Source organism: Ornithorhynchus anatinus, chromosome 7 (assembly GCF_004115215.2).
Source record: "Ornithorhynchus anatinus isolate Pmale09 chromosome 7, mOrnAna1.pri.v4, whole genome shotgun sequence".
Taxonomy (NCBI): Eukaryota; Metazoa; Chordata; class Mammalia; order Monotremata; family Ornithorhynchidae; genus Ornithorhynchus; species Ornithorhynchus anatinus.
This window is the reverse complement of record NC_041734.1, coordinates 65816083-65831277: the sequence shown is the minus strand read 5'-3', so window position 1 is coordinate 65831277 and position 15195 is coordinate 65816083. Positions and strand designations below refer to the sequence as shown.

General features: G+C 53.6%; 1 protein-coding gene across 3 annotated transcripts in view; it reads right to left on the bottom strand.

Moving 5' to 3' along the window:
* FOXP4 (forkhead box P4) overlaps window positions 1-15195 on the bottom strand; it is a 70846-nt gene that overhangs the window by 13846 nt on the left and 41805 nt on the right. For all 3 annotated transcript variants that reach the window (XM_029069176.2, XM_029069177.2, XM_029069178.2), the window contains exons 4-10: window positions 8940-9062; window positions 6886-6972; window positions 3030-3177; window positions 2195-2411; window positions 1677-1781; window positions 583-670; window positions 25-108 (exon numbers count right to left, since the gene is read on the bottom strand). In XM_029069176.2, coding sequence (XP_028925009.1) covers window positions 25-108; window positions 583-670; window positions 1677-1781; window positions 2195-2411; window positions 3030-3177; window positions 6886-6972; window positions 8940-9062 — 852 coding nt within the window. The remainder of the gene's footprint in view (window positions 1-24; window positions 109-582; window positions 671-1676; window positions 1782-2194; window positions 2412-3029; window positions 3178-6885; window positions 6973-8939; window positions 9063-15195) is intronic.

Below are 15195 nucleotides of genomic sequence, written 5' to 3'. Positions count from 1 at the left end.
AAGGAGGGGCCCTAGGATGCTCACTGGCTGACTGAAGGGCTTTGGCTCCGAAGGTCTCATGTGCAGATGGGCCATCATTGCCTGCAGACGCTCGCTTTCCTTGGCTAGCTGTGGGGAGATGGTGCGTCCTGCACACCTGGACCCGAGCAGAGCTACCAGCTCTCCCCGGCCCTCCCCACCCTCCCGCCCTCCCGGTCATCTACCGGGCAGCCCCAACCCCTGCCCTTCCTTCCACACTCTCCCCCAGTGTCCATTCAGTGCCCCTCTCCCCTCCCACCCTCTCAGAGCCCCTCGTGGACTCTCTAGTCAGTCCTCCCATCCTGGCCAAGGGACTTGGGGATCACTTTTTGGGGGGAGAGTCACTTAAGGTCACATTGAGCAAGATCCCTCTCTGAGGGACTACCAAGTCACCTTTGTTCAGGCCTCCACCCCTGCCCCTATCAGGAACTCCTTAGAGCCAGCCCTCCAAGTTCCCTGGGCTGAGGACATTCCTTGGTAGGGGAGACCCCCTGCCAGCCTGGCCCCTGAGGGTCTGGAGAGTCCTGACCCATCTGCCCTCCCCACCACTGGGCCGCACCCCACCTGGATCTCCAGCTGATGGACCACCTGCATCTGGACCCGGCACTGTGCTGTGCTGCGGTCATCGAGGGCGTGCTCGGTGTTGAGGTGTCTGGTGGGGGGGCAAGGGCAAGAGGGTAGCCCCTGAGGTGGGTCGGTCTGCCCCCAACCCACCTCTTTCTGCCTTGTCAGAGCCTCCCACCCTCCCTCCCCACACCCAGAGGCAGAAACATGACAGAGATCCAAATGGGGAGAGAGAGGCACAGAGATGGAAAGAGAGGGAGAGACAGGGACAGGCGCAGAGACACTGAAGGAGACTCAGTAACCCGTCAGCTGTCTTTGATGTCTTTGCTAAAATCCTCGCGACAAAGAGATCTAATTGCAAATGAACTAATTAAGCAACCCTCTGCCCAAGCGTGAAAACAATTTGTCTGACCCTGCACTGGCTGCATGAGGATGGCAGACGTGGAGTTAATCAGTCAGTGTCAGATCCTACTACAGCCCACCCGCCCGGCTGCCTGGCATTGACTAGCCCCCTGGCACTGACCACCCGCCTGGGCACTGGCCACTTCCCCTGGGCCCGTTGCTCATTTTTCTCTCCTCCTGCTCCTTAGCTGGTGGGGCCAGGGGCCAGAACAGGACCCCCAGCTTCTCTGTTGCTTCCCCTGTCCCATTCCCAAGGTCCTCCCATCTCCTTCGAGCAGGCTCAGGGGGAGAATGGGAGAGTGGGAGAGTAATAATACTAATAATTATGATATTTAAGTGGTTACTATGTTTTAAGCACTGTTCTAAGCGCTGGGGTAGGTACAAGGTAATCAGGTCGTCTCACGTAGGGCTCCCAGTCTTAATCCCCTTTTGCTAGATGAGGTGACTAAGGCACAGAGAAGTTAAATGACTTGCCCAAAGTCACACAGCTGATAAGTGGCAGAGCCGGAATTAGAACCCACGACTTCTGACTCCCAAGCCCGTGCTCTTTCCACTAAGTCACGCTGCTTCTCTAAGTAGGACAGGGGATGAGAGAGAAAGGGAGGGCAGAGAAGAGGCGGTGGAGGAGGGGTTTGGAGTGGTAACGGGGGAGGGCAATGAGTATGTATTGGGCGGCGGGGGCTAGTACTTACTTGACGAACTGGGAGAGGTCTTCACAGAGGATCTCACAGCCAGGCCACTTGCACTCCCCGTGCCCATAGAGCGGATGGGAGCCGGGGTTCTCCTCGTGGGAGGAGCTGCGGGACACGGGGAGAGGGCATCAGTGTACACACAGAGCCAGCTGGCACAGCCCCGCGCACTGCACTAAACGAGTCCTTTCACAGGGGACCGCCGCCGATGGGCCAGCCCCCTCCCTGCCCCAGCCCTGGCCCTCCTCCTCCTCCTCCTCCTCCTCCTCCTCTTCCCCACCGTCCCCTTCTCCTCCTCCCCTCTCCCTCCTGGACTTCTCGGCCCAGGAGAGCCCAGGGCCCTGCTCCCCCAGGGCCCCGCCAGAGACTCTGTGCCTCCGAGGGGCTAAATCTGTGCTGGGGCAGGGTCCCGGGGAGGGAGGGGGGAGGCACGGGCAGAGGAGGGGGCTCACCGGTCCCTCTTCCCCGGCCTCCCCTGGCCAGGGCTGCCCCCGCCCCGCGCCCCGGGTGGCCCCCGGTACCTGTCTCTGCGGGGTGTGGGCGTGGGGCCCTGACCATTGGGCAGGGCGTGATGGGAGAGGGGGGGCGAGACCTTGGCAGGGGCGAACGAGGTAGCGTTGGGGGCTGTGGCGGCGGCGGGACCGGTGAGGTCCAGCCCCTCCTGTTTGATGCCGTCCTCGGTGGCTGGGGCCGCCCCGTCCCCCTTCCACAGCTGCGGCAAATCCGAGGGGCACACAGCTGCGGCAAGTACAGAGCAGACAGACCCCGGACCCTGCTATCCCCCGGGCCTCTCCACCGAGACCCACAGCCACACCTCCTCCCCTGGCCCGGGACCACCCGCAACCTCACCTCCTCCTGTTTCGGACCACCCCCAACCAGGCCTCTTCCCACGTCGCGGCATCCGCCCCCCCTCCCCCCAACCACACCTCTTCCGACAGGCCGGGACCACCTCTGACCACGATCCTCCCCCATCTGGGATTCCCCGACCCGTTTTGGGGGTGCCCCGGGCCCCGGGGCAGCCTAGCCTTCAAGGCTGGAGACCCCCTATCCACGTTAGTCCCTTGGCCCCTCACTCCCCAAGGGACCGAGTCCTCCAGTCACTGGAGAAAATGGCTTCTTTCATTTATTCAATAGTATTTATTGAATATAATAATTTATTAGTAGTAGTACTATGTGGGCAGAGCACTGTACTAAGCGCTTGGAACGTACAATTCGGCAACAGTTCTTTCCTCTCCGTCCAGCCCTGATCCCTGCACCGGTCCAGACCCCAGCCCTGATCCCCATCCCAACTCAGCCCAGACCCCCCAACCCCGATCCCTGCCTTGATCCCCACCCCGGACCCCCTCTCCCCGTTACCTTGTGGGAGGGTCTGGAGGGGGCCGCTGGCCTGTCCGGGCTGCAGACCCACCAACCCCTGCCTCTGCAGACTGAGCAGGTGCTGCTGCTGCAGCTGTTGCATCTGGAGGAGCTGCTGCTGGAAGGCCAGCTGTTTGGTCCCTAGAGCCTAGGAATGGGAGGCAGAAGGGCCCCGGGGCCCCAGCACCTGGCTCACCCAGATCTCCCCCAGGCCCCTGGGTCGGCCAGTCGCCACCCCAGCCTTTGGAGCCCTCCTGAGCCGAGGCCCCTGACTCCTTTCCCAACCCCCCCCCCAGCCTTCTTCCCCAACCCTCCCCACCCCCTTGCCCTGGGGGCTGCCGTCTGGCTCCATTCGTTGCGGCTGAGCGGGCCCCTTTCCGGGGAGCCCCCCGCCCCTGCCTATCATGATGATCGATGGGTCCATCAAGCTCTGGGTGCCACCGTGGCCTGGCTGTAGTACGCCCCTGAGCTGGCTCTCTGGGGACAAACGACAATTCCCCTCTCCCCATTTCCCCCAGCATCCCCCAATGCCATCCATGACCCCCGGGGATGCAGGAAGTGCTGACACTGAATCTCCCCTCCCCTCTGGGCCCTGAGTGGGCTCCATTCTTCCAGCCTGGTGCCCCCGCCCTAGCCCACCAGACCCAGACTCCAGCACCCTGGCATCCAAACCAGCTGGAGCCCAGCCAGCACAGGGAGGACTTGGGCTGTATTTCAAGGGGCGGCGGGTTGCTTTGACTGAAACTGCTTGAGGGCTTTTGGCAATCGGTTAATAGATGGTATTTACTATGTGCAGAGCACTATGGCACTTGGAGGAATAATAATAATATAATAATAATAATTATGGTATTTGTTAAATGCTATGTGCCAGGCACTATACTAAGCGCTGGGTTGGATACAGCAAATCAAGTTGGACATGGTCTCTGTCCCACACAGGGCTCACATTATCCACCCCCATTTTGCAGATGAGGTAATTGAGGCACAGAGAAGTGACGTAGCATGCCCAAGGTCACACAGCAGACAAGTTGGGGAGCCGGGATTAGAACCCTTGACCTTCTGACTCCTAGGCTCATGCTCTATCCCTGAGTCCCCATTTATAGAGGAGGAAACTGAGGCACAGATAAGTTAAGTGACTTGCCCAAGGTCACACGGCATGTAAATCCCAGATTCCTATGGCAAAGTGGGGAAACCACTAAGTGCAGCAAGCACCTGTCTCCCCCAGCCCAAATCTGGTTTGCAAAGGGATTGTGAGGGAGGGTGTGGCGTGGAACACCAGGGCCCTGGGATGAGTCTGGACCGATCTGAACGCAGAGGGACTTCAACTCAGGATAGTTGGGACCAAGCCAGTCCAATACCTGAGGGGCTTTTATTGCTTACTCTGCTGCCTAGCCCAGATAGCAGCCTCCTCTCTTTTGTGTGGGGGTGTCGGAGTAGGGGAAGTGTGGGGAGTCTGGCTCTCCTGCCTATTCTTGGCTCCCTTCTCTGTCCCCACCTTACATGTTCACCAAGGACAAAATTCTGGTGTGGGGGGGGGGCTGATTTCTAAGCCCCCAGGGCAGAGGGAAAGGCCCCAGAAGAGACCTAATTGAGAGAAGGAGGTAGAGGAGGTGCAGTGAGCAGGTGTGAGGGGCTTAAAATAATAATAATGATAATAACTGTGGTATTTGAGTGCTTACTGTGTTCCATGCACTGTACTAAATGCTAGGGTGGATACAAGCAAAGCGGGTTGGCCACAGTCCCTGTCCCACATGGGGCTCATAGTCTTAATCCCCATTTTTCAGATGAGGGAACTGGGGCACAGAGAAGTGAAGTTCATTCAATAGTATTTCATTCAATAGTATTTATTGAGCGCTTACTATGTGCAGAGCACTGTACTAAGCGCTTGGAATGAACAAGTCGGTAACAGAGACAGTCCCTGCCGTTTGACGGGCTTACAGTCTAATCGATTTGATTAGACTTAATTTGATTTAATTTGATTAGACTTAATTTGATTTAAGTGAAGTGACTTGCCCAAGGTCACACAGCAGACAAGTGGTGGAGCCGGGATTAGAACCCAGGTCCTTCTGACTCCCAGGCCCATGCTCTATCCACTAGACCATGCTGCTTCTACAGACACAAACCCATTCACATCCAAAGCCAGAATCATCGCCAACCCAGAGGTACCCCACAACCTGGCTCAGGAACACCTCCACAGACTTCCTCCCAGGCTCCCATCCCACACCCAGAGGCAGGTTCTGCCCCCTTCCCCACAACCAGGCTCGGAAACACCCCGGCAGATACACCATCACCACACCGTCAGAAGTAGACACACAGAGTCAGTCACAGACACACACCTACACAGCATGAAGCACGGCCACATAAACCCAGAAATAGACAGGCACATGAGCACACCCACAAAGACAGACAGACCCACCCACACACCCACACCTCTTACCTACAGCCAGAACCCCCAAACGTCACACATCCCCCTCCTTACATACAGACACGTAGACGGCACAAACTGATTATACGCCAACACACACCCTCTCACTTAATCGGCAGTCACTCAAGCAGATTTACGGAGCGCTTACTGTGTGCAGAGCACTGTACTAAGTGCTTGAGAGAGTACAATATAATATACATGTCTGCTGTGTAACCTTGAGCAACTCATTTAACTTCTCTGGGCTTCAGTTCCCTCATTTGTAAAATGAGATTAAGAATGTGAGCCACACGTGGGACAGGGACTGTGTCCAACCTGACTGGCTTATATCTTCTCCCATGCTTCTAACATTGCTTGGTGCCTAATAAGTGCTTAACAAGTACTGCAATTATTATTATTATTATTAATATTAATATGACACAATCTTTGCCCACAATGAGCTTTCAGTCTAGAGCACCAACCATGTTCAGCCATACTTCCACTCCTAGAGATGCGGTTTCAAACTTTCACAATGAATACTCTCAATTACACACTTCTGTGCATGTGCACACTTGCACACACAAGCCCCCTCTTCCCTATTTAATGTAATTGAACCTAAGAGTGGGATGCCAAAGTAGAATCCCCTACCAATACCAGCTTGCCCTCACACACTTGACTGGGTGAGGAGTTTCTCTGTCTGTCTGTCTATCCCCAATCTAGGTGCATGGTCAGTTACAGCTAACCTGGCCTCCCTGAGCCAGGGATGGGAGATTCCAGTGAGTCCAGAGGTCCAACAGCTGGTGGGCTCAGAAACTGTCCAGAACCACCCGGAAGGGCCAGTTGTGGCAGGCTAAAGCTGCTGTGATTGCCCTAGGCTCACTGCCGCTGCTCACTACCACCCACTGGGTCCCTGCCCACAGTCTCTGAGCCAACTGGCTGAAGGGGGGGCAGGAGGAAAATGGAGGGAGGTTTTGAGGAGGAGGGGAACCCCAATGAGGCTGGGCTGGGGGGGGCTCTAGGCAAGCCTCAAGGGTGAGCGAGTCAGATTTGGGGTCTTTTCAGCCCTACTCACTGGTTCTTGAGTCTTGTCAGAGGGCTGAGCAGGGCAGGGCTAGACATCCACCCTGGCAGCTGGGAATGAAAACTGTGGCTCAACCCTAGTGCTGAAAACAACCATGGGCACACGGGCACAGAGCTGGCACTTGTAGCTGCCACAGGAAATGACGGTCCTGCATGGTCTGGTAGGAAGAAATGTTGTGGCCAGGTGGAAGAGGGGCTAAATCCTTTCCCTTTCTCCTCCCTGACTCTCTATTGCCCCTCTCACTCTCCCTTCACCAGCTTTTTCCTTTCCTCCCTCTCCCCCACCTTTGAGGCTCTACCCCGCTCCCTCAGTTTCCTCTTCCCCACCTTTAAGGATCTATCCCACTCCTGCACTTCCCTCTCCCCAGGGGGTCCCACCTCTTTGGGTTGCTGCTTCCCTGCTTGCTGCTGGGTGAGGAGCTGCAGGTGCAGCTGCTCTTGCTGCTTCTTGTAATATTCCTGCAGCTGCAAGGGGAAAGTGAGAGAGGAGAGTTAGGGGAGAGTTAGGGGTAAGAGCCACCACCTCAGGCCTGCCCCTCCACCCCCACCCCGTCCCCACCCTGAGCCGGGCAACCAAACCTAGGAAGAAGGAGACAGAGAGGGACGGAACGAGAAGGAAAGAGAGGAGGAGGAGAAGGGGAAAAGTAGAATGGGAGAGTGAAGGGGGAGAGACAGAAGAGGAAAGGGTAAGGAGGGGAGGAGGCCAAGAGGGAGAGACTCTAGGATCCAGGATCCCCAGTTTCTTCCTTTATTCTGATTCATCTTCTCATCTCAGGAAGAAGGGGGAAGGAAGGATATGCTCGAGCCAGGGCCTGGTTTCTGAAGTTAAAAGCCAAGTTAAGGGGTAGGAGAGGGGCCAGGGGCCCTATAGCCTGAAAGAGAAAGCCCAAAGGAATGCCTTCTGTCCCTTGTAGAAAAAACATCAAGAGACTGAGGAACACTTTGGATAAATTCATGGACGATAGACCCCTGGCAAGGAAAGTTAGGAATGTCAGCGGACTTGAGAGGGTTTAAATAGTTACCCTACCCATGACGGTTTAGTAGGTGGGAAAGCCAGCTGCTCTTCCCCAAAAGAGTGGAGCTGTTCTACAGCTGGCCAGCCAGCAAGCTGGTCCTCTGACCACCTTTGCGGACACTCCCAGAGCTGGGTGGACCCTGCCCCCAGCTCGGAAGAACAGCTTAGGCCACATTTTGATATCGTCATGACTTTCTGCCAGCTGTGTAAGGGAGGGGAATGGCCTTGAGATGGTCCTAGGGCGATCATTTGTCCAGTGTATGCCAGACAGTCCAGTTTTCAGTTGTCCCTTTAGGAGTCCGGCACAGATATGGCAGTGGATGACTTTCTGCTCAGCATTTGTATGTTTGTGGTCCAGCCTCTCTCTGCCCCTGGCTTGGAAGCAGTGCCAGGTTTCTGGGGAACTGGGAGGGAAATATAGCAGCTTGGGAGTTGGGGAGCTGTGGTCCCCCAGGGTCCCCCAGAAAAAAGCCTGTAGGTTCGGGTGGACTCGGATGAATTTGGGCAAATTGATGGTGTCCTTGTCATTACATTGGCTGTGTGCCCAACCTATGTCACCAAATGCCACCAGTGGACACCTTATAAGGCCCCCAGGCGGCCCCCACTCCTCCCTCCAAGGATGGGTCACTGGAAAGTGGGTCAGAGGACATCTGTGCTTTGCTCTCTTAGGAAGAGACACAAGATCCATCAGTCAACTGTATTTATGGAGCTCTTACCGTGTGCAGAGCACTATACGAGTCTCTTGGGAGAGAACAATATAGCAAGGCAAAAGTCTATACTGAGGAGGGCTGTACTCCTGCATGCTCCTCCCCACTCTATCTCCTCCCATCAAGGGACCTGTGGTGGCTTGCGGATCCTGAACCTCATTATTTTCATAGCATCCCAGGAGCTTTTATTAAAAATAGTATTTGTTAAGCACTTGCTATGTGCCAGACACTGTACTAAGTGCTGACATTCCTAACTTTCCTTGCTATGGGTCTATCATCCATGAATTTATCCAAACTGTTCCTCAGTCTCTTGATGTTTTTTCTACAAGGGACAAAGATACAAAGTAATCAGGTTGGACACAGTCCATTTCCCACATGGGGCTCACAATCTTAATCCCCATTTTACAGGTGAGGTAACTGAGGCACAGAGAAATGAAGTGACTTGCTCAAGGTCACACAGTGGACAAGTGTGGAGTTGGGATCAGAACCAGGTATTCTGATTCCCAGGCCCATGCTCTATCCATTAGGCCATGCTGCTTCCCCTTTGGGCGACCGAAAAGAGCCAGAGAGGGGGTTCTGCTACCCGCTGGCCAGCTGAAGGCTGAGGTCTGGGGGGGGCCATGGAGAGAGGGAGTGGGTTTAGGAGAGGGAGGAGGAGCTGGAGGTGGGGGCTGGATGGGGGATGAGAGGGTAGGTAGGAGTCTGCTCACCTGCTGGAGCATAATTGCCTGCTGTTGCTGCAACAGGGCCTGAAGTTGGGGTGGGGAGAGGATCTGTTGCATCTGCTGGGGAGTGATCATCTGAGGAGACACCATGGCCACGGACACCGGCACCTGTGGGGCAGTCCACAGTCAGTCCCAGCCCCTGCCCCTGCCCCTGCCCCTGCCCTGTCCCTGCCCCTACCCAGCCCCACCCCGCCCCAGACAACTCCCACACAGCACAATCCTGGAAGGGGCTGGAAGGTGGCACTGCTGATTGGGAGAGACCCCTCTGGGCAGCAGGTGTGGCGAAAAGTCTGAGACAAAGGAGCACTTACTGTGTGCAGACCACTGAGCTAAGCACTTGGAAAGGATGATTCATTTGGGAGATGCGATCCCTGTCCTCAAGGAGTTTACACCCTCTAGACTGTAAACTCCCTCTAGATTGTAAACTCGTTCTGGGTAGGCAAAGTGTCTGTTTATTGTTATATCTTACTCTCCCAAGCGCTTAGTACAGTGCTCTGCACACAGTAAGTGCTCAATAAATACGACTAAACGAATACACCTCTTTGTGTGTCTTTTGTGCATGTGAGATGCATTTGATGATGTGTTTATCCCAGATGCAGCCTGTCACTAGATACCCTGATTTTCACAAAGCATCTGCTTTTAAAGAGAGCAACCTCTCTTCTAGTTGCTGCCCTCCAGGCTGGTGTAGTTCTTGTATGGTTCTACCAGCAGTGTCTTGCTCTCTTGGTTTGATTGTGCCTTTGCTTCCCTGTTTTTTTTTAATAACTACACAACAAAAATAATAATGATAATGACAATATAATAAAAGTATTCGTTCAGCACTTACTATGTTTCAAGCTCTGCCAGGGAAAATACAAGATAATCAGGTCAGACCCAGTTCCTGTCCCACATGGGGCTCACAATCTAAGGGGGAGGGAGAACACAACATATTGAACATATATTGAAGCCCCTTTTTCAGATGAGGAAAGCGAGACACAGAGAAGTTCAGTGATTTTTCCAAAGTCACACAGCAGGCAAGTGGCAGAGCTGGGTTTACAACCCAGATTACCTGATTCCCAGTCCTGAGTCCTAGCCCACAGTGCTTATTGCTTGTTCTAATCACTCTGCTTTCATTCATTCATTCATTCAAGCAGTTGTATTTATTGAGCACTCTCTGTGTGCAGAGCACTGTATTAAGCTCTTGGGAGAGTACAATACAACAATAAACAGACACATTGCCTGCCCACAATGAACTTACGGTTTACAGTCCTGTTTATCACATTGCCACTGTTTGGGTATCCTGTAAAATCACACCTATATAGGGCATCGTGCTCAGTGTGCCTAGATTTATATGCACACACATGACTGGGCCCTACTTGCACACAAGAGCCAGTATACACAATCTCATCATCATCCAATGAGGTGATGCTTCTGCTGATTGGGAATGCTTAGAAGACCAGAGTAGAGTTGACTGCCCTGTTCTAGCAGTCAGCTCATACACACAAATTGACACACTGATGACTGCCACTCATACAAGCCCAGCACACACAGGTACATGTGTATCCAACCACAAAAACACACCTGTGCACACCCATTCATACAAACACATCAGTGACCATTCTTATTCATATAGGCCACATTCTTGCCCAGACCTCAGTTTTCTCCATCATCATTCACTTCCTTCAGGGAGATTTTCCCCCATAATTCACCTTATCTCTTGGTCGCACTAGCTCCACATCCACCCTTAGAACTTCTTTTTTTTAAAAAAATTCCCATGTTCAGCAATAATGTACCTGTGCGTATTTTCATTTGCACTTTCATTTGACTACTCAATTATTTATTTAGCTATTTCATTCTGATATAGTTGAGTCACTTCCTGTCATAGGCTTGTTCTTCCTCCCTGCTCACATTATTGTACATCATTTTTTCCTAACTCCTCCATGAGACTATGAGGTTCTTGAGGGCAGACACCCGGCATCTTGCTTCTGTTGCCCTTTCCCCAACACTCAGTCCAGTGGTTTACACTCAGTAGGTGCTCAGTGAATACCACTGCTGGAGTGATTTTTTAATGGTATCTGTTAAGCACTTACTATGTTCCAGACACTGGAATAGATACAAGCTCTTCAGGTTGGATTCAGTCCATGTCCTGCCCGGGGCTCACAGTCTTAATCCCCATTTTGCACGTGAGGTAACTGAGGCACAGAGAAGTTAAGTAACTTGCCCAGATCACATAGCAGACAAGTGGTAGAGCTGGGATTAGAACCCAGGTCTTTCTGACTCCCAGGCCCGTGCTCTATTCATTAGGCTATGCTGCTTTTCTACTGATTGGTAGGGAAAGAGATGCATCTCTGCAGAATTTTCTTGCTTTCTGTGATGAAGGTACAGCCATCTTTTACTCTTCCCTCTAACACATCCACACTCACGGGTGCAGAAGCACAAACAGCCACATGCCCACAAGATAACACACTGATACGTACAAGTACTCACACAAGAATACACTCCTTCAGTCCCCAGAGCTCAGGCTTGAGAATGAGAGGATCTGGGTTCTAAACCCAGTTCTTCCATTAGTCTGCTGTATGACCTTGAGCAAGCCACTTCACCCTTCTGTGCCTCAGTTACCTCATCTGTTAAATGGGGATTAAGCCTGTGAACCCCATGTAGGACAGACACTGTGTCCAACCTGATTAACTTGTATCTACCCCAGCGCTTAGTACAGTGCCTGGCACATTTTAAATACTTAACAAATACCACAAACAACAACACAAGTAATAACAATAAATATGCCATTTGTTAAGTGCTTATTATGTACCAAGCACTGAACTAAGCATTGGGGTAGATATGAGATGATCAGGTTGGACACAGTCCCTGTCCCACATGGGGCTCTCGGTTTAAGGGGAAGGGAGAGCAGCATTTAATTCCTGTTTTACAGATGAGGTTACTGAGGCATATAGAGAAATGAAGTTGATTGTCCAAGAGCAATGCAACCTCTGTTCCCCTCAGATCTGTAGGTGCAAGAAAGAGAACTGTCCCTGAATTTGGGACCTCGTGGTGATTTGGGAGAGGCTCCGCTCTCCCACTTTGTCATCCATTTCCCTCAGGTAAGAGGGGGAAAGGCCAGGGGGAGTGAGGGGTCAAGCCTGCAAACTGCTGAGGTGGTCATAAGAAATTGGTGAAGGCCCTGAAGGGCCTTTCCCCCGGCCCCTATCCCTACCCACCCACTCTTTCCATAGAGGCAAGTCTAGGGGGACTATGGGGTCATCAGTCCCTTCTGTTGACTCGTTTCAGCCTAGTCATGCGGTCACCACCAGGCCTCCCTTCTCCCTGGACCTCAGTTTCCCCACCCTCATCCTTCTCCCTACCCCCTGGGGCCCTGCTGAGGCAGGTTGGAAGAGCAGAGGACAGGAGACAGAATGAGGCCTGTTATGGGCTGGGATTGTCTCTATTGCTGTATTGTACTTTCCAGGCACTTAATAAAGTGCTCTGCACACAGTAAGCATTCAATAAATACGATTGAATGAATGAATGAACATAGTCATACTTGTGCATAGTAAGTGCTTTACAAATACCATTTTTTTTAAATCACAAAGAGCACTTCCCCAGGAAACTGGTTGAAGGCTCATGGCTGCTAAAGTTGGGCCTCAAACTCCAGAGGATTCTGGGAGTCTCTCTCTTTCTCTCTCCCTTCCTGAGGGGCAGACCATGATCAATCAGACCCTAGTCTTCTTAGCTCCTGTCCCCAGGCAAATGCTCAAACAATCAAAGCAGATTCTTGAACAGAATCCTGGGCTAGGAATCAGGAACTCTCTTCTGATTCTGATCCTGCCGCTGAACCACTGTGTGACCTTGGGCAAATCCTTTAACCTCTATGAGTTTCCCTTTCCCCAACCGCACAAGGTGAAGAATCATTCCTACCCCTCCCTGCCTTCCAGGACTGTTCTAAGGCTCAAAGGAGAAGGTGGGTGGAAAGGTGCTGAGTTCAGGCAAAGAAAGGAAGGAGTCAGAGGCGGGCCATGAAAAAGAAGTTGGCCAACACCCAGGAGGCCCTAAGTCAGAGCGGAAATTCACCGTGGGTCTTTGAGTTGCCAAAGGGTCATCAGAGAAAGAGCAGAGAGATCAGGAACAGAGAAAATGAGCTTCTGCTGCAGCAGGAGGGATTTCAGTGAGACAGAGGGAAGAATTTTCTGACAGAGAGGGGTGGGAGGCTCCAGATTGGGTGAGCAAAAGAGGTTATGGGTCTCATGCCTCTGATGGCCCTCCCAGCTTTGAAGTACTGTGAACATAGCCCCTCCCACTCCGTGGCGTCCACCAGCAGCCTCCTCCTGGGAGGGGGAAAAGTCGAACTGGGCCGACAGATTGGATGTCAGGAAGGATGGGTCTGGAAGAGGTCATCCTGGCACGGCTGGCACTGGGATGCTGCCTGGAAGGCGAGCTGGGTTGGATGATGGCAGAATCCCAACCTGATCTCTTGTGGTCAGCTTCCTGAGCTCTGGTTTCTGGCTGGCTCGGGACTCCATCATCCCGCAGACGGCCCGCTCCGTCTCCCCCAACCTTTCCCGCCTCTCCCGTTTGGGCCCGCCCTGACGGTGGCTCCTTTCCAAGCCAGAGATGTGTCAGAACGGAAGTCCACCAGATAATCAGTTCCACAAAGTTGGTGATTCACCATCTGGCTGACTGCCATGCCGCAAAAATACTTAGTAGCCAACCCGGCCCAGCCCAGCCTAGCCCCGTTCTGCCCCAAGAATGAGGAGCCCAGAAGAGCCCCACCCTGCCCTGTCCTGGGCTGTTAGCGAGACAGACCCTGGGGGCGGGCAGACTATAAAAGGGGTGGGGGATGGGGGGGAATCCCTAGACTGTGTAGGCCCAGAGGAAAGAGCTAGAGTTTCCAGAGAAGAGAAGAAAGGGAGGACTGGAGGGTCACGGGGTCATGGACTCTCCTCCAATGTGGGCAAGAGCCAAAGTTCCAATGTGGATTTAAGGTTGTTCCCATAGGCTTGCTAGGGGGCACGGGGGACTGAGAGGTCCCTCAAATCCTGAAAGCCTCTGAGGAAACCAGAGTCTAAGACTGGAGGAGGAGGGAGAAGGCTGAGGAGAGATAGGACTGTCTGCTTTCTACCTTCACTGAGTGTAGGACAAGAGCGACTGGACTTCAGGTGGGATGGGCAGTGGGCTGGGCAGCAGAGGGAAGCTGGAGGGTCTGAGGGTGGGAGGGGAGCAAGCCCAGGGATCAGGACACCCAGCTTCTTCCCGGTGGGAGGTTGGACAATTCAGGGCTCCTTCTAGGCCAGACTTGGCAACTCCATCCACTCCCTGAGGTGGGGCCAGGACCTGAGGAGGGAAGAGGGGAAACTTTTTGCTAAATTTGGAAACCCAACTAACTTTAAAGCCTAGAGGCTGAGTGTGAGATGCAATGGGACCCACAGGCCACTCCTCTGCGAGCCAGGGTAGCCAATGAGGGCAGTGCTTGGGCCTCAGGGTAGCCAATGAGGGTAGCACTTGCCTTCAACAGAGGCCAGTGGGGTTGTGGGGAGAAGAGAGAGGGCGGAGCGGGAGGGGAAGGAGCAGGTTGAAGTGGCAAATCTCAGCGCGGGAGCAGCGGGGCGGGCGTCCTGCCGGAGCGAGCGGCCGGAAACGGTCCAGCATCGATCTGTCTTCATTACCCATTTCACTCAAGTTTCAAATCAACAAAATACACTTTTCCGCTCGAGTGCCCCTCCCCCTTCTCCCCCTTCCCCCTCACGCCCTCAGTTTGCCACGCTCAAAAGAAAAGCAATTTCCCGCAGTTGGCTTCAGCCCTCTCCCCTCCCCGTTACCCACGCCCCCTCCCGCCACCTTTCACCCAGCTCCAGCTCCTTCCCTTCACTGGCCTTTGCTCCCTCCTGCCTATCTCAGGGCCCTGCTCTGCTCCCTCCTGCTTCTCTCCAGCCCCTGCTTTGCTCCATCCTGCCTCTCTCCCGTCCCAGGGCCCTTCCCATCCCAAATTTAGGCTGAAGGGGCAGGCTAAGTGTGCTTCTCTGCATTCTCCTCCTCCTCCTCCTCCAACAGTCCTCCTCCTTCCTAATCCAGAAGCAGGGACATTCAGCCCCCTTGTATTGCAGACCCAGTACAGGCAACCTTGCAGGAAAAGGAAGAGAAACTGAGGATAAGAGTACAAGGGAAAACCCGCTTTCCAGGAGCCTGGCTGCTCTAATTCCTCTAATTTCTCAGCAGTCTGAGCCCCTGCAAAGTGGCCTGCCCTGTGGGTGATCTTCAGAACACGCTGATT